The 23,692-nt window shown below is 45.0% G+C and overlaps 1 protein-coding gene and 2 long non-coding RNA genes across 3 annotated transcripts in view; 1 reads left to right on the top strand and 2 right to left on the bottom strand.

Moving 5' to 3' along the window:
• Positions 1 to 5,352, bottom strand: part of LOC108505765 — a 9,642-nt gene extending 4,290 nt beyond the window's left edge. The window contains exons 1-2 of the long non-coding RNA XR_001877590.1: positions 5,285 to 5,352; positions 4,176 to 4,272 (exon numbers count right to left, since the gene is read on the bottom strand). This is a non-coding gene — a long non-coding RNA (uncharacterized LOC108505765). The remainder of the gene's footprint in view (positions 1 to 4,175; positions 4,273 to 5,284) is intronic.
• On the top strand, positions 4,589 to 9,207 carry LOC108505764. The gene is made up of 3 exons (XR_001877589.1): positions 4,589 to 4,714; positions 7,320 to 7,506; positions 9,023 to 9,207. It is a non-coding gene; the product is annotated as an uncharacterized LOC108505764 (long non-coding RNA).
• Positions 7,234 to 22,152, bottom strand: LRRC38 (leucine rich repeat containing 38). Its single transcript, XM_017832057.1, has 2 exons — positions 21,381 to 22,152; positions 7,234 to 9,335 (listed from the first exon to the last, which is right to left on the bottom strand). Exons 1-2 carry the CDS (start codon positions 22,006 to 22,008, stop codon positions 9,082 to 9,084), a joined length of 882 nt encoding a protein of 293 aa, XP_017687546.1. The 5' UTR covers positions 22,009 to 22,152; the 3' UTR covers positions 7,234 to 9,081.
• Positions 22,153 to 23,692: the final 1,540 nt, after the last annotated feature.

Genomic DNA, 23,692 nt, shown 5'->3' with positions numbered 1-23,692 from the left:
TAGCAATGGTTCAAGAGGGCTTGAATCCTGGTACAGTCTCTGGAGACAAAATTTTTCTGAAGAAACAAAAAATCAAAACAGGCAAGAATTTCCTCAGGAACTGCTAAGGGGAGGTTGGATAAGCACTGGCTTCCCCTGTTGCCCATAGATGTGGGACAGGGGTTTCACTGCACAAGGGGTGTGTGGTGGAGGCTGCAGGAACAGTGCAACGGCTGACAGGGAAATCAATTCCTGCATCTAAGAAATGAACAGATGGAGTTCAGGATGGCCCAACAGGCAGCTCACTGAATGGCAAACTTTAAATAAACACAGAGACCACATGCCCTTGGAAGAATCCAAAGACATTTTGCTTGATAAAAGCCTGTGAGGGGTCAGTGGGGAACGTTCTCTTCAGTCCCGGTGTGATTTAGATCAGCTTCTCACAGATCCAAAGGGGTAAAATAATAAGTAAGATTGAAATCTATTTGTTTCTGTTGAAACCGAGCTTTGGAACCAATTTCCTGTGTGACCACGGGTTTTACAGAGAAACCAAGCTAAGTCCCAGTTTCTGTGCATGTAATCTGGTGAAAATACAGAATATATGCAGCACTGTGCCAAAGCCCAGCACCTCAGCTGAGTGCTGAGGATGGACTGCTCCCAGTGAGGCAGCAGGGCTGAAATGAGCTGGCAGTACCAACCCCTTATCCTAAAACCTTTCCCACACATATCTATTAAATCAAAGCTAATCTAAACCCCAAACAAACCCAAGCAAATTCCTGTCACTTGATGTAACACTTGGAGAACTAAGAAATTAAACCAGCATGGCAGATAAACTTCTCCAACAGCCTAGTCCAGACAAAACAATTATCTCTAATTTTGTTTTCATCAGATCATCAATCCTATGTGCAAGAAAACCCCTCCCTTCACACTCCACAGATGTTAAACACTCCCATAGCCAGCACATCCCTGGAGAGGTCAGTGTGTCATCCCTCCACGGTTCAGCTGGGGAGCAACAATGCTCAAGTTTGGTGCCTGTGCTCAGTCACACACAGCTCTGGAGTACGAGGGACTTTCCTCACACTGAGCTGGGCTACAATCCTGCTTCATCCTGGTGGGAGGAGATGACTCACTGTTTGTTCTGTAAGACTACAAGGAGACACCTTGAAGCAGAAAATGGCTTTGAAGTGCCAGCTTTCTTCCCCGAGCAGATGGCTGGGCTAGGCTGAGGTTAAAGATGTTCATTATAAATCCATCACCAAACTAGGCCAGAGATGTGCAGTGATTACCAGAAAATGACAACTCCTGTGTTGCCTGAGCAACACGGGGCTGCAGTGGAGTTTTGGGAAGAAGGGTCAGATCCTGTCCTAGGGCAGAGAGCACTGGATCCAGAACACACCTGGAAAAGCTGTATGGCCTCTGCACAGAATGTCTGCCACCTCCAAATGCCACCTATCACCCCAAATAAAATTAGGGTTCACCCCCCAGAGCAGGAACCACAAACTCAGGTAAACTCAGACCAGCACCACAAAGGGCCTATATGGAGTTATTTTCTTTCTTTCTGTGTGAGAATATAGAGAATAAACACACACACACACAAGTGCTGAGTTCCCACTGCCCAGGCAGCACCTTCAGCAGTAACTCAGAGTGTCACAGCAGGGAAGGGCTGGAGCTGGACCAACCTTCACCAGGTTACTGGATCCAAAACCTTTCAGCAGGGAAATCACACTTGAAGCCAACTGTGATTCCTTTTGCCACGACACACTTCAGGTGAAACACGAAGCAGTGCTTTGCTGCACTCACAGCCTCACAAACCCCACACTGGATAATCTGCATCCCATGCACCAATACTGCAGGAATCAGCCTGCATGGAATACTTTCCCTGGAAACAACACCGGCTTCTCAGCCTAATGATTTCTGTTCCCTCAAGGAATAATATAAATTAAATATTAAGTCTGTAGTCACTTTCCTGCCATACAGTGTAATAGTCATGAATTTATGGCTTGAACAATTTCTGCTTCCATTTAAGACCCGACATTGCAGGGTTTATTTTAATTTAATTAAATCCCTAAAGCAGCTTTTTCTTCCAATTTTTGTTTTAAAGAGGATTTTTTTTTTTTCTTAAAGATGTGGACAGTTTATCTAACTTTGCACTCACACCACGATACCACTCTTGGAAAGAGAATCTACAACTGGATTTTGAAAATTTTCAACCTCAAGTTGGAAATAAGTGCCTGAACTAAATAACAGAAAGAAAGAAATACCTGAAATGGGTTTCTGTAACACTCCCCTGTCACCTCTTACAGAACTCCTGAGGTCAGTAAATACAATAACATTTCGGACTTGCCATAGGAAGAAACCAGTGAAACTACTTACAGAACATTTCCTTGTCTTTTGAAGAGTAGAGGGGATTGGCTGGAGTTTTTGTTTATTTTGATGTGGTTTTATTTTGATTTTTAAATAACACAAACATAAGGCAACTGAATTATTTTGAACAAAGCAAGACAGATGTTGCAGGTTGTTGGTTACGACACTGCAGCTCTAAACCCACAAATAGTGTTAATTTATAGCCAATATTCCACACTTCCCTGCCAGGCTTTTATCATCACTGTGTTAAAGTTAAGGCAAGTACTCAACAAAGCAACCCAAAAATAATGTTCTCCTAGGAAAACACTTGTCAATCCAATTATGCCTCAGTTTCCTTTTCAATGATATTTACAATCCGTGTCTCTCATCCCTCTGGTTGCCCTTGTATTTTTAAAACCATCCATTTCCATGTTTATATGGAATCTTTTGGAGCTCAGAGAAGTGTTTTTTCCCATCCTCAAGTACACAGCTCATACAGATAAAAAGGGGCACCTCTGGGCATTTGCCAAACTGACCAAAATGACCTTGAGGGTTTTATTCTGGTCATTTCCTTCCATGCCTCCAATTCCCATTTGAATCCAGATCATAAAAGGATAAAGAGTGATATCTATTGGTGAGAAGAGTGACCAGGAGAAGAAAAAGGAATAGTCAAAATCTATTATTTCACTGATGTCAGCTTGGAACAATGACCTCCCACACTGAAATGACTGAAGTGTGTCTTGCCACCACTGTCTGCATGGACTGCTTTGACTTTCTCATTTCTGAGCTGATAAGAGATTTTTGTGCAGCCTTCTAAGTGACACCTCACAGTTCACATTCAAATTAAAGCTTTTGAACAGGCAAACGATGCTTTGGTTGGGAGCAGTAAACTTTAGGAATTCATTTCACATCAATCTCTGCTTGAAACAGGTTGTGCCACACACCTGGGTGTGCACTGGCTGACCTTCACACCTCACCCCTGCTCCCAGAAACTGGGGAGAAAGCAGCTCTGAGATCAACCAATGCTCCTTTGGAAGCAAACCTGGCTCTACTGAACAACTGTGCCCCGAGCTGGCTCGCTCCTTCCCTGCTGCTCACCTCCCTGCAAACCTTTCACATCCCACAGAACTCGCAGGAGAAGCCTGCTCTGAAGTGTTTACTGGGATGGTTTCTGACAAGCCCAAAAAAAAGCACATTATGTGCTGCTAACCCACTGTTACACAATTTCACAGGGAGCTCGGGGTGGGGGGTGAGAGCTGCTGGGAACTGGAGAGACACAGCAAAGCTGCTTTGCAACGGAGGGGCTCCTGTTGCTCTCTCAGCTTAAAATTCGATAGTTTATGGGGTTTTTTCCTACTAACTCTTCACAATAGTAGCTGGATGGTTGGTCAGCATAAACAGAGCCATGGTTTTACTGCTTTGGTATTGCTGTGGGGATTTGTGTTGCTGCACCATCCAGAGAAAACACCAAACTGGCATTCTGTTGTTCTGGTTACAGTCAAGATATAAAGACACAGCAACCAGGACACAAAGGGGAAGGTGATGGCAAGATGAGAATAGGGATCTGATTAGAAAACCAAGTATTTTTGTGACAAAATCTATTTGTGGTTCTTCCCTGGCTATTTTCTACAATGCTATGACAAGGCTGCATTGTGGTGACAGGACATGAAATAATCCTTTTTCTGGTGGCTCCTGTGTGTTACAGGCTCCCTGGCACCCAGAGCCCCTGGCAGATCTTACTCTCCAAGAAACTTAATTTCCCAATGTATATTTCTGGTTCCTTCCTGGAAAGGGTACACAAGGATTCAGCATTTCAACATCACCTTCCCCACAGGGAAATCACAAGGACTTACCTCCACAGTGAAGCATCCCGGTGTTTTTTGTCACTTCTAGGTCTGCCAGGCTAAATTTCAGCTGTCAGCATGCAGTGGGTCACTCTCTGCTCTAGATCTGAGGTAGGCAAGCAGTTTGCTTCTCTGTCAGACCTTCCAGAACCATCCCTTTGAGGTATCTCAATGCATTTTTGTGCTGCTCTAAAAACTGCCCCATTAATGTTCTTCTCTGAGGAGGAACCACAGCAGGACTGGAGCTGCCTCAGAACAATGGGCTGGGCATTGGCTTCAGGTGTTCTTTACTTTAATATCCTGTGCATTAGGGTTTTTTTTTTTAAACCAATATGCACACTTCTAAAAGTCAGGCTGTCTCAATGACATCATGCAGATTCACCTTTTTTTTTTTTTTTGCACAGTTTTTGGATCCTCACACATCCCAAGCTCCAGCATTTCATCAAGGAGACATGTCTGCAGGCAGTGTGACAGCTGCTGCCTGGCTCCTGGAGCCTGCCACGCTTTATTTGGGTCACACAGAGGATCTTTGCTTCCCCTTGAAGCAGGTAAAATGTCTGCTCAGCTCTGAGGGGGGGGGGATTGCGCCACTAAAGCAAAGCTGGTTTACAAGGGAAATTGTGAATTGAGAACTTCCCCCAGCACGTTTCTGATCACCTGCAGGCCTGAGGGAGGGGAAGGTGAATTCGGCCCTCACTGGGCACCACTGGGACTTCACTGATCCTAATGTGGTGTCATGGTTTGAAATTGGCCCCCCTGAGAGGCTGAGGGGGCTCAGGGGTGACTGGGTGCCAGGGCAGTGTTCCCTGGAGGGCAAATCACCATCCATGTTGTTCACTTCTGCTCAAAATCGGATATCACAGCCCCGGAAGCTGTTGGCAGTTCTGTCTTGTTGTTTTGGCTGTTGGTGTCTGCTGCATGTGGGTGTTGAAGGCCAGGGGGTGGCTGGGCTCCCTCTCTTCCCCTCCCTGCGGCCCCCCCAACTCTGCCTAGGCCCGAGTTGGAGCCAGCACTGGAATGAGTGCTTGTTTGTGAGGGATGCGACTCACAAACAACTGGTAAGTGGGAGAGAGAGAGGCAGGCCCTGCGGCCAGGCCTTCATCTTCTTTCCCCCTCACCTTTGCAGCCAGGCTGCAGAGCAGGGCTGGTTTTCCCTCTCGCTGTTCAGTGAGAGTGGATGTGAGGCTCAGCATTGCAGCAGAGCCAGGTGGACGGGCAGGAGGAGGTTCGATTGCTGGGGAGAAGATCCTAAGCAAAAATTGGAGACGGACCCCCTGAGAGAGAGAGAGAGGGGCCCAGAGGATGTCCCTGCCGTGAACTAAAACGCAGGACAACCGAAAACCCGAGGAGAAATCAACATTCCAGGACGTGGACGCTTGATAAGCTGAACTACACTGCAGCAGCCTACGAACCGAGGTGTGAGAGGGAGAAATCACCAGCAGCAGAAGAGCAAGGACTCAAAATTATCTTCTTGGACTTCATGAGGAGAGAAACTGCAACAAACAACTGAACTTGGTGAGGGGGGAGCGTTCAGGAGCCCAGAACACTCCCACAGGAAAAGACTGTGTTACGTATCAGCCTTGAAAAGCTGCTTCTGGACTAAAGTAGTTAAAAGGAGGGGCTTGAAAGGACTGACTGATAGAAATGTAATATATATATAGTTGTCTTTAGTTTGTATAGTATTTATTTGTGTAAATAAATGTATTTACTTCCCCCTTCCCCTACAGAAGCCTCTAGTCTGAAAGTTTCTCTCTGGTGCTAGGATAATTGTGGGAAGGGGTGGGGGAAACCTGGAAATTGGATTTTAGATTTCTAATGTGGCTCAAACTGCTACATGTGGGTCATCACAGCCTGAGCAGGGAGTGCAGCCTCACCACATCCCACCCAGGGCAGCATCCTCACACAGGAACACTTCCCATGTCCAGTGGGAGATGGAATTACCTCCGTGTCACTGCCTTTGTGGAGGTAAAACTAGAGGAATAATGCAGCCTTCAGGCCACCTTCTAGTCATGGTGAAGTTTGCTTTCAAACTTTTGCAGGGGAGCTTTATGGTGATGACTGGTTCTAGTAATATTTCAACAGGAGAATGTTTTGCTCTGAAGTTTCCATCAAGTTAGAAAAATCCCATTAAGAACTAAATCAAAGTTCTGTCTCATTTACAAGCAATTAGAATTAAATCAATACTAATAGTAGGTAACTGCTGGTGCTTACAAAGAATCAATACTACTAACTCTAGGAGTTCAATACTTCTGAAATATAATTATTATAGAGGAAAATATCGCTGAAGTTTCTTATCCAGAAAAAACCCTACATTGCAAAATCATTTTGGTGTGATGGAGTATCCAGAATAGCAGCTTCCCAAATAAAGCTTTCCTAAGCCTTGCTCTTCAGCTTGTGCTGTGATATGTGGGTGTCAGCTTGGTCTGCTCCTTGCTGTTCTGAGGGGTGCTAAGTTCCAAATATAATCAGGGCTTTCAGGGCTTTGGGTTGGGTTGAGCAAAAAGCTACAAACTATAAAAGCATCTACATCTTCATTTCGAGGCCCCACAGTGGGATGGACCTGCAAGTAAGAGCAGAATCCAGTAAAAGTGGTTGAGTTTGATATGTGACCTCTGCAAAGTTCCTCAGCCTTACAGGATAAGGACACAAACCCATAAACCACAGGCAGGGCAGGTGTTTGCTGAAACATTCACTGATGTCTCACTGGGAAGCTTGGTAGGACAAACCATTTTGTGAACCTCCCGCAAGTTTTGAGTCCCTAATAAGTGTGACCCAGTTTCTTATTCCATGACTGAACAATTTGCACAGCTCTAAATATAAAACTGTTGATAACATATCCGTGTTGGAGGCAAAGGGAGTTTGCTCCAGGAGCTGCACTGGGCAACATGTTGTGTCTTTCCAACCACACAACCCCACTTATAAAAGATGAATCAGGCACGGCTTGTCTCCCTTTTTCATACCCACACACAAATAAACATGAAAGCCCACGTTGAAATTATAAATATATTTGTGTTCTTTATAATCATGGCACTACACAGTGAAAATCATGTCATTTCGGTTTTTTTTCTTGAAGGAATCAGAATAGAACAAGACAGTATTGATCCAGAATATCCTCTCACTGTCCTACTTCATTCTGTGTCTGTGTGTTCTCAGGAATAACAATCCTAACCCTGGAAGCAGTAAGTGCATTGAATAAGCTGGAGAGCTAAGAGAGAGAAACCCTCTCAGCCTGGTGTGACCTCAGCGTGGTGCCAACCCCGGGGCAAACTCTGTCAGCCGAAGGAGCAGCTCCAGAGGTGCCAGTGAAGTCAGACTGCCATGGGATCAGAGCCCCCCACAGGTCACTGCTCTGAGCAGCCCCAAGGCAGGGCCCCCCTGGCACAAGCACTTGAAAGAGAGAAATGGTGATCTTGGGGTTCCAGGGGGTGACACTGAGGCACGGGCAGAGAGTGATTTGCTGAGGGTCCTCCAGCTGATCCCTGTGGGATGGGACAACACCCAGGAGTGCTGAGTCCTGGTGTCCCTCGTCAGCCCTGACCACACAGGGGGATTCCCTCCTACTGAGCAAGGCAGGGTTTTAATCAAAGACTGTTTCCTTTTAAGAAATAATAGCATTTACAGTAGTTAAACAAATGCTACTTTTTATCAGCTCTAATTATTTCATAATAGCATACAGTCCTTAGCTGCTTATTACTATGTTGGTCATTACTTCAAGCCCTCACAGCTACTCTAGAGAATAATTTAAATACACAGAGCTTTAAAAAAATATTTCCGTTACAAATATTTTAAAAATATACTTATCCTAAAAAGCTGTCCAGCACTATTCCAAAAATCTCTTGTAATAAATGTCTTTTTTAATTTTAACAAAAATATCTACCATCATATAGAAGAGCTCAAGTTTTGACAAATCTATAGTACAGTCAGAAATATCTTGGGCCAGATTTCACTCTTGTTTATACAGTTGCCAATTTGGATCCTGGTGTTCATTTCAGTTGGGTTATTCTGGTATAATCAGGAGCAGAATATAGCCCTTAGTGTTTTAAAATAACTAAATGGACTGGATACTGCAACACTTACTGGTGCTGAGCACTACAGGGAGGGAAATCCTTTACTTCATTGCATCTAAAAATGCAAAAGGATGTTATATTTAGTATTTGTGCCATGACCAAAGAAGTGCCAGGCATCTGCAGTGGATGACTCAGACCCAGAATCATATTCACTTATAGAAAAAATTTTTTTTGGCTGAATGGTGCCTGCAACTGCTGTCATTAAATGGGGGATGGATGTCTGGGGAGAACCTTTGTAGGGAGAAAATGCCAACCTTCCTCTCATGCTTTCTGCAATTCTAGGAATCTAATTGCATTTTGTCACTTGGAAAGCTGTGTGAGTTTAATAGAATCTCCCACTATCAGATCTAGGAAGGGGCTGTTTGAAATTACTTCCATATTTTCCAGCTGAAACGCTTCCACCCTTCCAGTCCTTTCCAAAGTGCATTTAGAACAAGATTTAAGTACTTATAAGAATCTGCATCTCATCAGGACAATCTGGAAACTGGGAACTTGTCTTTTAAAACACTGGAACACTTTTTTTGCCTTTCCCTCCCCTTTTTATTTCCAATCTTCAACACCGGAAGTTGTTGGGTTTTTTTTTTGCTTTTCCTCCCTTTTTCTTCCAATCCTCAAATTTAAATGCAGTGTTTGATTAAGGATCAAAATGAACCCGGGCTGATTGCATCAGTGCAAGCAAAGCTGAGAGTCCCAACTCTGCCACTGCTGCCTGTGCCCATCACTGATTAGAGGGATCCTCACACCCTGTGAGCTCATGTAAAGCTTTTACTCTGCTCCTTTTCTTCCTAGACTTTGGCTGATGATCTAACAACTTATAGACCAAGCAAATTGAAGGATATAGACTAAGATCAGTCCTCACTGTCGTCTTCATCATCATCATCATCCTTGCTGGGAGCACACCTCTGGAAGCAGTGCACCAGGGTGGCCAGGAAGAAGCTGGACAGGATGGCAGCGATGGAGACGGCGACCCCGGAGAAGATGATGATGAAAAGGTCTGTCAGTGACAAACTGAACTTGCATTCACTGAAGCTGACCTCAGATAACTCATTCAGGAAGATCCTCCTGTTCTCCACGGGCAGGGAGCACTGGATTTCGTGGAGACCTGTGAAGAAGAGGAGAGGGAAACAAATCAGTGGAATATCCGTGAATCCTTCTGCTGCTCCAGGGCACAGGCTGAACGGCTGAGGAAAAGTTTTAGGGTTAATTCTGGTTTGTGAATTTGCTCAATATTTAGGAAAAATTGGAACAAAGCCTGTCACTGTCCCGAAGCCATTATGTAACCCCCTTGAGCAGCTCCTGGAAATGAAGTTATTTTGCCTCCAGGAGGTCAGGTGTGATCAAGGACCATGATTTGAGGGTTTAAAAAAGTTAGTGTTGAACCCTGGATGCATCTAAACCTGGAGGCCTGGAAGCAATTCCCAGCTGCTCCATCTGAACACAAACTCTGACTCCCAAACAGGGTTAGCAGGGATACTGAAGTTCCCTCGGTGCCTTCTAAACATTACTTTTTCCCATGTAGTTCCAAAACTACGGTTGTTTTTCTGGTCAAAACAACAGTTTGGGTTTAATGGATGCTTGTTTGTCTGTGACCTGCTTCCACCTTTTCTCCCTGGCTGTCCTGAGGCCAGGCAGACTGGCAGATATTGTTCCTCCCTGCATTACTGGAGAATGCCTAAGGCTGGGCTCTTTGTAGTGAAGGCAAAAACCCCCAGATTTAAGAACTTGTGAGAATGCAGGTCGATCCTGGACAGTGAAAGCACACAGTTCACTGCATATGCCCAGCTCCCTCTTCATTCACAACGGGGGAACATCAGGAGAGGGCATTAGCAGGGCTAGAAAGGAACAAATCCTGAAGGGAGTTCAGTCTGTGGGGCTGTTGGCAGGACAGCTTTTGTCTTACTATCAAGGATATGAATGTAAAGGGGAAATATAAAAATATGAGAATTGTGTGTTGATGACACAAGAACTGCTGCTGGGTTATTTGGTAATTCCACTCTTTGCTGGTGATCCCAGGATGTTCTCCCTGGGTTTGGCTCTGTGTGCACACACAGGACAGGGCCTTTCCATCACACAGCTCTGCCATGGAACCATTCTGGCACTTTAAATAGGGAATGGTGATAAGATTTCCTCTGCATCTGTGAATCCCATTTTTCCTGTGGCTGGATAACTATGGCATGTGATGTCTTACTATTTATTAAACCTGGGCTCCTGGGGTTAGTGGTGCCAACCTGGCTGGTTGTCTGGATCCAACCCAGTCCAGCTGTTGTGTTGATTTGAAAAGGAGTTTTAGCTACTTCTACTATGGAACCAGTTACCACACTGACCTTGTAATGGTGATTGTATTAAATTTTGACCCCTAAAGGCCCTCCTGCATCTTTTACATTTGCCTAAAGTTCTGTTGCCTTCCCTCTCTCGTGCTTCTCTCATTGACAAGGTACTGAGAGGAGGTGCCAGCAGGACAGGACAGCAGCCAGAGTGCCCAAGGCTGACTGGTTTCCTCCAGGCAAAGCTGCCCAAACCCACAGTGATTTTTCTCTGAGCCTGGAGTGCACTGGCCATGCACAACAGATGGTGAGGAAACTTGCTTTAGAGATCTCTGCAACCTCCTGTCGCTGGCACTGACCTGGAAGGTAAAGGAGGTACAACATCCTCTGAGAGTTGTGGAAATGTGAGCCTGCAAGGTTCATATTTATCATGTCTTGTACACAAGCTGATCCCCTGGAGCACTGAGTGAGCAGTGACTGCACTGCTGGCTGAGGAAGTTCATACCTGCACTCTCCAGCCTGGGACAGAGCTCCTTCTACAAACCTTCCTAGGAAAGAACTGACAGTTGGCCACCAAATCATCTTTTCTTTTCAATAAGACTTGGGAGTAGCAGCTCTAGGGGTGAATGGGATTAACAGCACAAAGTGGGGATAAATGGATATCATTCCCTATTCAAAACCATGAAAAATGAGGGAGGAGAGAAAAGCCATAGGCTGGAATTCCAAGACCTGTGTCTTTTTAACCAGATTTTAAAAAGCAAACATTTTTCAATAAATAAATATAAAGCTGACAGTTATCAAAGCACTTGCTGCTTTTGTGTAGAAAAGAGCAAGAAAATGACTGTAACATACTGCAAATTCACTTGAAGTTCCTTGCTAGTAGGAGAGATCACTGCAGTGAAAGCCTGCACCAACTGAATATGGCACCTAAACAAATCCCATTTGACTTGTAGCAAGCACAAGAAAAGAAAAGTTTCTATTTAACAGTGTTCCTGTAAAAGAAACCATTAGAACAGGTGCTGAGACCCCCTGAGAGCAGCTGAGCTGTGGTCACCGCAGGTCAAAAGGAACAGTGCACAGGGGACCACAAAAAACTCTATTTTTTCTATTTCTGACCCACTGCAAAAGAAATTCTCTGCTGTTCTCACCTGCCAGCATTTGAGACACCTCTGTGCTGGAGTGGTGAGATGGAGTGTCAGGTCTAAGCTTCCATAGGGAAGGAAATAGAAAAAAATATATTAAATATATTAAAAAGAAAGAGATAGAGCAAAAAAGACCCCAAAAGAAAACTGTTGTTCCGAGCAGTTCTGCACAGTGCAGCTCTTGCATCTAGAAACTACTTACTCTGGTGGAGTTTCCCCAGGATCCCAGAGAGGGAAATGAGCCCACTCATCCACTCCCAGCAGCAGTTCTGCCACGGATCAAAGCTGAGCCTGTGGACTGTGAGCTCTATTCCAGCTTTCTCCTTACCTCACTACACACAGAATGCAAACAGAAAGGAACCTGCAGCACACCAAGGCACTCAGAGGGTATTTCTTGCTGTGAGAATCAGTTTACTGCGAGGATTTGGGGACTGATTGTACAATAATGAGAAATAAAGAGGGTTGTCTCCGTGTAGCCACGGGGACTGGAATCTAGGTCATGTTCTCAAACCAAACAGGTGAGATGGGAATTTACTACTTGTTTTGTTGTGTGACACCACGACAGGCTCAGGTTTTTCCAGAATTCTTTGTCATTGGGAACAACAGATGCCAAGAGGTGAAGAACAGGGGCCAGCGAGAGCCTTTGCTCGCTGCCAGCTGTAGCTACTCTGTGTGTGCACCACCTTTTCAAGACAACAGGAACAAACTGCCCTCTCCTATCCACACCCAGGGCTGCTAAAACGGTGCTGGGAGCAGCCTGGGAGGGCTGCAGAGCTGGGTGGAAGCCCAGGTTGTGACCAAGGGGAAGGAGCGTGGATTAGTCCCTCCTGTGGGGTGAATGTTTCTGTTTGCTGAGTTGTGACACTCTTGACAAACCCAGCACAGTAACAGAAGCTTTGCTTTGGACTCCCAGGGGAATTTGGAACAGGCTGTTGGCTTGGAGCAGCAGGAAGACTGGCAGCTCTGTGGCTGGTGGAACAAGGAATTCCTCCTCCCAGGGTTAAGGCAGTGGTTGCTGCACCTCAGCTTCCAGCTGCTGACCTGAAAACTTCACGACCTCCAGGTCACACAGGTCTGCTAAAGGTGACAGACAAACAAAACCATTTCATCTGCCTCCTTCACAGCAATGTGGTACTTGCTCTACATTATTTACAAGTAGGTTTTCCTTCTCAATAAGAATCCAGAGTGTGTGGAGAACTGATGGGCTGTTCCCCACCTGTCCTACTGCATTGGTGCCCAGCAATAGAGCCAATTTTTTTCTTTCCTTGGGCAGGAAGTAATTCCAGGTCATCATCATACACCCTCTGCATGAACAGTGATCAGTATTAATTAGAGAGTGTAGGTTTTTTCCTCTGTGTGATTCTGTTGCACATAAAAGTCACCTGTCCCCTCACACAACACTTCTGGAGGACAGGAGATGCCATTTAACCTTGATTCTCTGCTTTCCCACACTGTAACTAGAATGGAATTAATTTTACTATCTTGTTTGGGGGTTGGTTTTTTGTATTTTTTGTTTGTTTGTTTGTTTTAATCTATTTATTCTGCAGAACCTATTTATTCTTTTAAAAAAGCAGCCAGGCTTCTTGTAAAGGGCATCTCTTGATATTTGGTGCTTGGCTGCAGCAAGAAAGCCTTTGATGACATTTATATATATCTACCTCATTGCTCCCACAACATATTCAAGGAGTTGCTTCTCCATACCAAACAAAACTGTAAATGAAATAACAAGTGTGAGGGTGCTATAAATACCCAGCTCGTGTTATTTTGGTCAGGGCCATCCCATTATCTGTAATAACTCCAGCTGTCCCAAGGACAATGTCACACACTCTGTATCCTTCTGCTCTGTCATCTGAAGGAGCAGATGCATTTCACTGGCAAGCTGTAAATGCACTGATTGCTTTGAAGTCCCAGTCAAGGGACAGGTGCTGGATTCTAGACAGGCTTGTCTTAACACTGAAAAAATAAGGATGAAAATGCAGGTCTGTACCCTGAGGGATAGGTTGGCTCAGTAACATGGGAAGTGTGAAAAGGCTGGAATTCCAAAACCATAATATTGAAAGGAGAGGCTTGTTTATAAAAAGAAAAAAAAAATACATGTGTTTTTTTATAAAGAAGTGATGCAGGAGAGTCACAGGTGGAGTTTATTTCAGTGAAATTCCCTCACAGGTTTTAGAACAACATGACTTTGAGACACCTCATGTTAGAGCAGTGCAACTCCTCTGAGTCAGGCACTTAAACCCTACAATGGATCCCATGCAATTAGGCTGCTGCTGGAGCCCAAGGAACACTGTGCTTTTGTTTCTGGACCAGGCACAGGTTCACTCAGCTGAAATCCTTCCCCTAGAAAACAGATGCAGCCCCAAACCAGTCTGCGTGCAAGCAATTAATAATTCCCTTGTAAATGAACGAAACCAGGCTGACAGAGCTGCAGTGCCCCAGAGCTGCCACTTCCCAACTCGAAAAAGCCCAGGAAAACCCAGCTCCCACATTCCACTGGCATTCCTTCTGCTGGGGCTCTGTGGCCACCTTTCTCACAGGGACATTGCCTTCTCCTGGCTCTGCCCCGGGTTTTCCCTGCATGTATTGACTGATGCACTATTGTACAGCGAGTTTTGGGTTATGTTCCTCCAGCTACAGACAAGCACCAAGAGGTATCACTTGCTCTGGGTCTGTTTTGAAGGGCTCCTCGTGTCTTTCCATCTCTGCTCGTTTCTAATCCCTACAGCTTTTACTGCAGAACTTTTGGAACTCATTAGCACTTCAGTGTCCTGGTCTGTCTGTTATTTCCCAGCTGTAATTTTGGATGCTGAATTAAAATAAAATAAAAATAAAAATAAAAATAAAAGAAGCCTCAGTTCTGTTGGGTCTTTGTAAAGTTCACAAAAAACAGGTATGAGGAGAGTTTCCTACCAGTCAGCAATGGGCAGCAGGGCAAGATAATGACAAACACTGGGATGTGCAGGAAATACAGCCAGAAAAACATCTGAAGCCATAAATGTTTAAGTGAGCTTCATGCACACGTGTTCATTACTATGTAAACAGTAAATATAAGAGCACTAGAATAGGCTTTTTTGTTTGTTTTTTTCAAGTAAAATTGGTATTTGCCCCCTTGGGTGGAATTCAGCTGTTCCCTCGTGTTGCTGAATGCAGTTGACACAGATCTGAAATGTTTCGATGTGGCATTTTGTTTCTTGTGTGGTATTTTGCTCCCAGCCATAGTTGCTTTCGTCTACTTAAACACTGTCACTAATGGATGAGATGTATTAATAAGCAGTGAGAGAGGCAGTGCCTCTGCAGAGAGATGAAATTCCATTGGAAATAGCCCCAAGCAATCAGAACAGTAAGGCTTAAAAAAACCTCGAAGCCTAGATTTAGGTCCCTAAATAAAACTTTCACGGCCAAGTGCCCTGGAGACTCCCAGGACAACATCAGAGGGTACTTAGCAGTTTGTCTCAAAGCCTAAATATAAAGTTCAACATGAGGTGTTCACATCTGCAAATGCTGTCCTCACATCCTCAAATCTGTGAAAGATGGAAGTGCTCCAGACAACCTTAGGGTGGGGGAAACAAAGTGAAAAGCCAGTGGCAGTCAGATCATTTTACTGAAAAAGACTGGGAGATCAAATAATATATTTATATATGTGTATATATAGGAACAGATTTGATGTGCTTGTTAAGGAATATAATTTCTGTTAGGAGTTTCTGCTTGAACAGAATAAAAGCTGCTGAATGTGTGAAATGTCTTAAGGCTTTTAATTTTCCCTTCCAAAAGCACAGATATTCTGCTCTGTTCTGTTCTGGGGATGTGCTACCATGTGCATGATACTGGGGGAGAAGTGATGGCTGGAATGGACAGAACAGCCTGTCCTTTCTAGCTGAAGCTTGCTCAGGTTCTATATTAGTACATGAAGTTAAGGCAGCCTTCTCTCCATAGCAGATGAATAAATAAGGACTAATGAAGACTGAAAAGTCAAGAGGATTGTAAAATCCTCCCTTGTTTCGCTGGTTGTTAGAAGGTTAAACAAAACCTGTCCTCTCCTGTGATTATGGTGCTTTGTTTTGAAGACAATGTTTAACATTTTCAGTGAGCTCAGGGCTACTATAATGGCCTGGACTAGTGAAGTAAGACATTATTTAGTTTATAGAATAAGTTTAGTAATAGATTTTAGATTGGAATGAGATGATAGAAGGAGTCTAAGAAGGAAGAGACGGACACCTCATGGCCTGGTCTTTCCAAACAGCCTCACAAAAATCATCCCATTCTTCTGGGTCTGGAAAGGTCTAGAGAGTCAATCCTATGAGGAGCAGCTGAGGGAGCTGGGGGGGCTCAGCCTGGAGAAAAGGAGGCTCAGGGGGGACCTTCTGGCTCTGCAACCCCCTGACAGGAGGGGGGAGCCGGGGGGGTCGGGCTCTGCTCCCAGGGAACAAGGGACAGGAGGAGAGGGAACGGCCTCAGGCTGTGCCAGGGGAGGCTCAGGTTGGACATCAGGAGGAATTTCCTCCTGGAAAGGGTGGGCAGGCCCTGGCAGGGGCTGCCCAGGGAGGTTTGGAGTGCCCAGCCCTGGAGGTGTCCAGGGAAGGCCTGGCCGTGGCCCTCAGTGCTCTGGGCTGGGGACAAGGTGGGCATTGGGCACCGTGGGGACCCGATGGTTTTGGAGGTGTTTTCCAACCTCAGTTGTGATTCTATTTTATGATTCACTTCTGAATCTCTCTTTTAGGACTGAATTTTGTCCGAGTTTCTTATTCCAGAAGCTGCTCACAGTCTCATTGTCACCTGCTCTTGCTTTTCCCTACCTTTCCTCTCACTGCCATCCTTCTCTCCTGTTCTTTTGCACAGACAGCCTTTACCTGGAAATGTGCCACTTTTCCAGAATTCACCTGCCCATCCCTATGGAGGGGATCTTGAAAGCTACAGAAGCCTTGAAAGTAGCTAAACAGCTTCTGTGTCAGCACTGGCACTAAAACCCTCTTAGAGTTTTAAAATTTAAAAATTTAAGTTTTAAATTTAAATTTAAAAATTTAAATTGAAGTTTTAAAGTTTAAAATTGTGTAGCCTTGTGCCCACAATTTTGCTAAGCAGAGCAACATTTGACCAAAATGAGCACCAGTCCTCACCTAAACTTGTGCTACTTCAGTTTCAAGCATTCAGAACATCTATTTCATTTATCACAGCATAATTCCATTTGGAATTCTGGCTCTGGCCAGTTCTGAATGAGTTTTTTGAGTCTTCCTGGAAATACCAGTGTTTAAAAAAGCTCAGTCTAAACCTTCATATCAAGTTCCTAAAAGTCTTTCCAATGCTGTTTTCATAGAGGGCAGCAAAATTTGTAATTCTTGCAGTGGGTAGTGGGGAACTTAAATAACTAATAAAATAATTTAAGTAATCTCAGAAACTTTACACAACTTCCCGAAGACACTGAGAGGAGGAAAAAACTAAAAAGCAAAACAAGGGCAAGATGACAGAAAGGAGACACTGCAGTCACACTCCAAGGAATACTTAAGCTCTAATTAAAAGTAATGTTAAAAATGCATTAGTCATTAGCAAACAAGGTCACAGGCCCTGCTGCCCAAAGCATGTTCAGTAAAAATCAGCCACAGGGACCTCTGCAAAGCCCTTGATGTGGCCATTGCTGATGACTTTTATTTCTCTGTTACAGGCATTTTGTCTGAGTCCAGTCCCTCCACCGAGGTGGGATCCTCAGAGGGGTTCAACAAATGCCTTTTGCACTAATTTTAAACAGTGGTTTTCACCAAAAAATTATTCCATCAAAGCCCTTTGCATTGAACCACTGAAAGGGAAGGTTCCAACCCCTCAGTTCTGTGGGTCACTCGCACCTTTTGCTGGGTGAGCCCTGAGTTTCAAGCAGTAAAAACTAAAAGAAGTAGGTTAAGAGATGAAGCAAAAGATAAGCCAAGATAAATGTGATACACAACAAGCTCTGAAAGCAGGAGAAAGCTCAGCCAAACATGATAAATGGATGAGTGTATTTTCATAGACCAATTTAGGCATTTTTTGATGTTTTTTGTTCCGTGAGTTTTTTTCATGCTCCCACGGAGTAAAACCTTCCATGAAAGTTTTCACACCTGTTTTTGGAGGGACAGAGATCCTTCAGCAACTTTTCTACTTCCAAAATAAATAATCCAGTACTCTTAATATCCCTACTCCTCTGGATGGGAAGTCTTTACTGTGACTCGTTGGCCACCATGTTCCATTCAGGTATAGCAAACATGTGTATAGCCAAATATCCTTCTACAGAAAATCTTTATAAGTGTTATACTTAAACATTTTGGGACCCATAATGAGCACTTTTGCCTTCTCTAGGAAAAAGAACTATTCTATTTTCTCCACTTATCACCATCCCACTGATCTTCACACTTCCTTTGTCTACTTTGCACTACGCTCACTAATTTGCTTTTAATCAATTACTAATCAGATCAGAGGGGAAAACTGTAGTTTGATTTTGGAGCTCGATGAAAATGCTGGTTTAATATCTCTTTGCAGGTAAAAGAATATGTTTGCTGTTTTAAAGTGCTGAGTTTAATAACAAAACTTTTAGTGCAGTTCCTTTCATAAATCTGCCATGGGAGAGAGGAGCGTTCACCTAATGCCAGTTAAGCCTTTATTTAAAAATCAGGTTAGATGAATAAATGCTGGGATCTGTAAAATGATTCAAATCCCAGCTGTTTGTGTGAAGTGATGAGTGAGATGAGCAGCTGGGCAGAGCCTTTCCAGCCTTCCCAGCCCTCCCAGCCAGCTGGGCACACAGGGCAGCACAAGTTAGAACTTTACAAGCTCTTTCTGGTAACGTGCCAGGAAGAAAATGGACCTGGCTCCTGCCAAACTAATGAGCTGCAGTTTGGCTTTTGCTCAGACCACCTGAGTCCTCCAGGGACCTTAATTACACAGGGACCTTAATTACACAGGGACCTTAATTACACAGGGACCTTAATTACACAGGGAGAGCTTCAGGAGCCGTTACAGAGATTTCAGTTCACAGGGACAGAACTCCTGTTTTTATATCAACTGGGTGTTTTGCACAAACCCAGGGCAGCTGGGGCTGACCATCCCCTGCAGTGCTGAAGGGAAAGGTGGAGCAGTGGCTTAGTGAACAGTTCATAGTTCGAGTCACTTCCCTCAGATGGGGCACATTAAACTATTTGAAGTGTCATTCAAAGTGAGGAACCAGTGTCCTTCTCCCAGCCCTGTGTTCAGCCCATGCAATGCAAACCCACGAGCTGCTGCAGAATTCCAAAGCAGAAGTTTGTTTGCAGCCAAGCTCTTTTCTTGGGCCCTGAAAATGCATCCCTATCTTTTCCTTATTCTGTATTTCCAGATCTAAAGCCTGCTGCCCTACTTTGTGTGTTTGCTGCAATAATCCTTCTGTCTCCAGCCTCACAGCACTATCAGGAGGAGCCAGAGGGTCTGAATGCTGAATCTTCAGTGAGTTGCTCTTTCCACTCCTCCCAGCAAAGGCCAGGATGGCTTTGGATAAGTATAACCAGACAAGTAACACTAATTTAATCAGTTCCTAATGGGTATCGTGTCGTGACATCATTAAAAACTGGAAACTGGATGTAAAATGCAATCAAATCATGATTCCAGTAATTTAACTCTGACTTTCCAAAAGTTGTTTTGCAAGGCACTCAACTGTGGCCACATATTTTCAAATGTCACTGAGACAGTCTTTCCTTTTCGGGTTTAGTTTTGCCCTCACCTTTGTGAAGAATGTTTTGGTAGTTTATCAGAGGAGACAGTCACTGTTTTTGTGGCAGCAGCTCACAAGAAGCCCTGAAAACGCTGACTGCACACGCTTTTCTGCATCCCTGCACATCTCCCCTGACATGGCTGGGTGCAAAGAGAGGGGGGACTCGCTCCAGGGAACAACTGCAAATCCCTGGGGGACAGCTCTGATCAAACCAACCATTTGAATATTTGCTTCTTCCCTCCTTGTCTTCCCAAATCACATCTTACTTCGGCAGATCTGGACAAACTAGTGATGTTTTAGCTATTTGGCCAAAACACAACTGTGGCTGAGAGAAAACACTGTGGGAAAGCATCTCTGAGCTTGGAAGACCTTGGGGACACTGGCAATGCTATGGGAAAGCTCAGACACTTGAGATTTCCAGATATAAGTTCAGATACACTTTAGAACACTGGCAGGGCAGCAGAGGAAGAGGTGGGACAGACTCAGAATGAACAGACTCAGTCTGGATCAAGGGGAACAACCTAGGAGTTCATTAAAAGCATGGGGAAAGAGAACTGATGTTTGAACTGAGCNAGAGACAGGCAAATATTTGGGTCAAGTTAAACAAACTTTAGCTAAAGCATCAGGGAAGGTGGGAAAAGAGGCCCAGGTTTGGTGTAGAAAGAATCAAGATTGAAGTTTCACTGAGACAGAGAGGAAAAAACCCAACACTTTTCCCTCAAATGACTCCTTCATTAAAGCAGCTGCTTTACAGCTGAGAGTATCTAGGGCAACCTAGATGAGTATATTTAAAAAATGCTACCCAAGGTCATGAGCACGGGAAGAACCTGAATAACTGACTACAGGCTCTGAGCATGTGGTGACAGGACACGGGGGGACGGCGTCAAACTGGCAGGGAGGAGGTTTAGGTGGGATATTAGGAAAAAATCCTTCCCTGGGAGGGTGGTGAGGCCCTGGCACAGGTTGCCCAGGGAAGCTGTGGCTGCCCCATCCCTGGAAGTGTCCAAGGCCAGGTTGGACAGGGCTTGGAGCAACCTGGGCTGGTGGAAGGTGTCCCCTGTGCAGCCCTCCCGAGGTTTCCCTGCTCCCAGGGGGAGCTGCCCTCGGGCACCGCTCAGTGGCAGGAGTTTATGCCCTGGTGCTTGTTGGGAGACATGAACTGTGAGATGATCTCCTGCTAAAGCTGGATTAAGAGAGGCTTTGGGGTCTGGTGGGACATGTGGAGCACGACTCTGGATTCCCCAGGCATGCAAGTCTTAATACTTTTATTTTTCCCTCTACGCTTTTCTAAAAATTCCTGGCTCAAATACCAGTTATATATCCTGCATTTGGGGGCATTCCAGAGCCATTTCAATTTACTTCTGATGTTGGAAGCAGTGCTATTGTAATGAAAAGAGCCAAAATCAAGCTACTGAAGAGTTTCAAACACAGAGTATCACAACAAAGATGGTCCTGTGCAGGGCCAGGAGTTGGACTCGATGATCCTTGTGAGTCCCTTCCAACTCAGCACATTCTGTGATTCTGGAATTCTGTGAAAATACTTCCAGGAAAGGGCTGTCAATCACAGATGCATAAAATGGGGATTTAACTCTTTTGTAGCAGCTTTATAGCTGATCAGTAAAACGAGAGAAAAATCAGTTTTCCTAAGGAGCTGGCACAGGATATGTAGCTGCTCAAAGGGCTTATTGTTGAAAATATATTTACCAGAGAGAAAATGAAGTCTGGAAGAGAACCAGCTCTGGGCTGAATGGATTTGAAAAGGCTCTTTCACTGCCTGTGTAAGTTTAGTCCATAAATCAAAATTATTAGGGCTTAATTTTTAAAATTTTATTTCTTAACTGGGAGGAGGACCCGCTGCTAAAAAAGAAGCCACCATCAATTTAACGGGCTGGTTTGCTGAAAGCAAGCAATTAGAGCCCGAACAAACTGCAGCGTGGGGCACTGCAGGCAGCACCCAGCCAGTCTGCCCGGGAACCCTCTGCCCTCCCACACACACACAGACACACGGGCTGCACTGAAAAGCCACCCAGCTTTACCTTTCTGGAGCTTGGAGGCATTGTCCTGGATCCAGCTGAAGAGATTGGCAAAGTCACAGTCACACACCCAGGGGTTGCCCTCCAGGCGAATAGTCCGCAGGGAGGGCAGCGCTTCCAGGGCTGCCACGTTCAGGCTCTGTAAGTTATTGTCATTCAGTTCTAACACTTGGAGCTGTTCCAGGTTCTCAAAAGCAGCCTCGTCCACGTCCACCAGGTTATTGTTCCCCAGGCTCAGCTTTATCAGTTTCTCTGCTGATTTGAATGTCCCAGCATAAAGCTGCGTTAAATTATTGTAGCTTAAGTCTAAATACACCAGTTTGGTAGAGCTGCTAAAAGTGCCCTCTTCTAAAGAGGTGAGGGAGTTATTCCTGAAGTCCAAATAGACTAGATCTCCATAAAATATAAAGAAGTCAGCTGGTATCGCCTGAATGTTGTTATCAGCTATGAGAAGTTTCCGTACATCCAATGGAAAGGGATTAGGAACACTTGGGAGTCCTTGATCCCGGCAGTCTATGGTGTGGTAGTCCATACAGCTACAGGCAGCAGGGCAGAGGTGACCCCCGGGCAGGAAAAGCAGGCAGGCAAAGGCAGCAAAAGGCAGGAGGCAGGAAGGGAAGCATGGCAACATCGTCAAGGCTCTGAGCGCGGGGCTGAGCACCACTTCTAGGAGAAAGACATTTTGCTCAGCTGAGCAGGAGTGCCTGGTACTTGTGTGTGTGTGTGATTGTATCCAGGAGATCACATATCATCACAGATCCGATAGCAGCAGGCTGGGAGGGGGAGGGAGAGTGGCTGGAGGAGAGAGGGAGGGAGGGAGGCAAATGTGAGGATTTACACTGTCAGAATGTTGTGATGCTGTGCAGGGTGAGGAGAGCGATGATTGGGCACACGGAGGATCTTTCAAAGGACTCCCTTGCTTTTGTGAGCTAAAAAAAGCCCAGAGCCTGTTTGCACATTTGCTGTATATTCCAGCAAACTGGAAATCACACCTGATCCTGTGACTCTGACAGCAACAGCTTCTGCTCAAAAAGCCCTCCAGGTTAAAATCTCTGATGAGATCACTTACTGTGCTTCTTAGCAGGAGCCTGCACCAAGGTGACCAATACCTATGGAAATCCAAACAAAAGTCAGGCAGTATCCTGCATGCCTGCAAAGGACTGTTTTCCCTTTCATTTGTAAAGCAGGGAGCAGAGGAGCAGCAAGGGGGGGAGCCCAAAGACAAGGAACGCTGGCTTTGTGCTGTTTCTGGATGTTCTCAGCTGTTAGAGGATTCACCTAAATATGACTCAGTGTCCTTCAACCAAGAAGAATAACAGACTGCAGCAACAAGGAATATGGTCTCCAAAGTGAGGGGCTTTTTCCTTCCTGTTTTAATGACCCATAAAAGTGCAAATCGTGGATTAAATCTTCAGCTAGTTAAAACTGAACAGATTTGCTTCATTTTCAGGGGGCTGAAATACTTGACAGTCAATCTGCCTGTCTCCCATGGGACAGCAGAGATGATTTGGCAGCAAGGCATCTGTGTTTTCCTGACGTCCCCCAAACCCACACCCAGAAAGGCAAGTCCTCAGCCAGCTGCACACTTAATTTTTAACTCCATCCCTCCCTCCTTATGCTTGGTGTGTAAGCAGACAAACAGGACTGGAGTGCTGGGATCACACCTATGGAAGATTTTTCTGGGGACAGCTGGTATTTGGGTGTGGGCATCCTGAGGAATGGAGCACGAACTCCAACACCTTTGGAAAGCTCATTCTTAGGGCAAAGAGAGGCCAGTAATCACAATTTAAGGTCAGATTTCATAACTGAATCCAGGACAGGGTATGAAAATTTCCTTTTAAGACAGACTGTTCTCCAAGATACCTGGTCTCAAATAATGAAAAGCAGCATCAGCCACCTCTCCTTCAGTGTGCCCAGAGAAACACTGACCTGCTGGGAGGGAATGAAGAGGGAGCCAGACTGTTCTCAATAGCACCTCTGACAGAAAAAGCAGAGATGGACGCAGATTAAAAACCATCTGAACACAAGGAAACGTTTCTCTTAACTCTGAGGGTGGTCAGGTTGTCCAGAGAGGTTGAATATCCCCACAAAACCCAAGTGGGACAGCACTGGGCAAACCTGCTCTGACTCTGCTTGAGCAGGGGACTGGATGAGCTGATTCCAGAGGCCCCTTCCAACCTCAGCATTTCTCTGCTCTGCTGTCAGGAAACGAATGTGCCAGGAAGGTTTATACCTTTGAACACCTCTCCCATATTTTGCAACACACTTTGTTTCTAATTCATAGGTCTTTTGGCTAAAGAACCTTGAAGCAGCCT

Source organism: Lepidothrix coronata, unplaced genomic scaffold, assembly GCF_001604755.1.
Source record: "Lepidothrix coronata isolate B3197 unplaced genomic scaffold, Lepidothrix_coronata-1.0 Scaffold198, whole genome shotgun sequence".
NCBI lineage: Eukaryota > Metazoa > Chordata > Aves > Passeriformes > Pipridae > Lepidothrix > Lepidothrix coronata.
The sequence above is the reverse complement of the archived record's forward strand: the minus strand, read 5'-3'. Positions and strand labels throughout refer to the sequence as shown.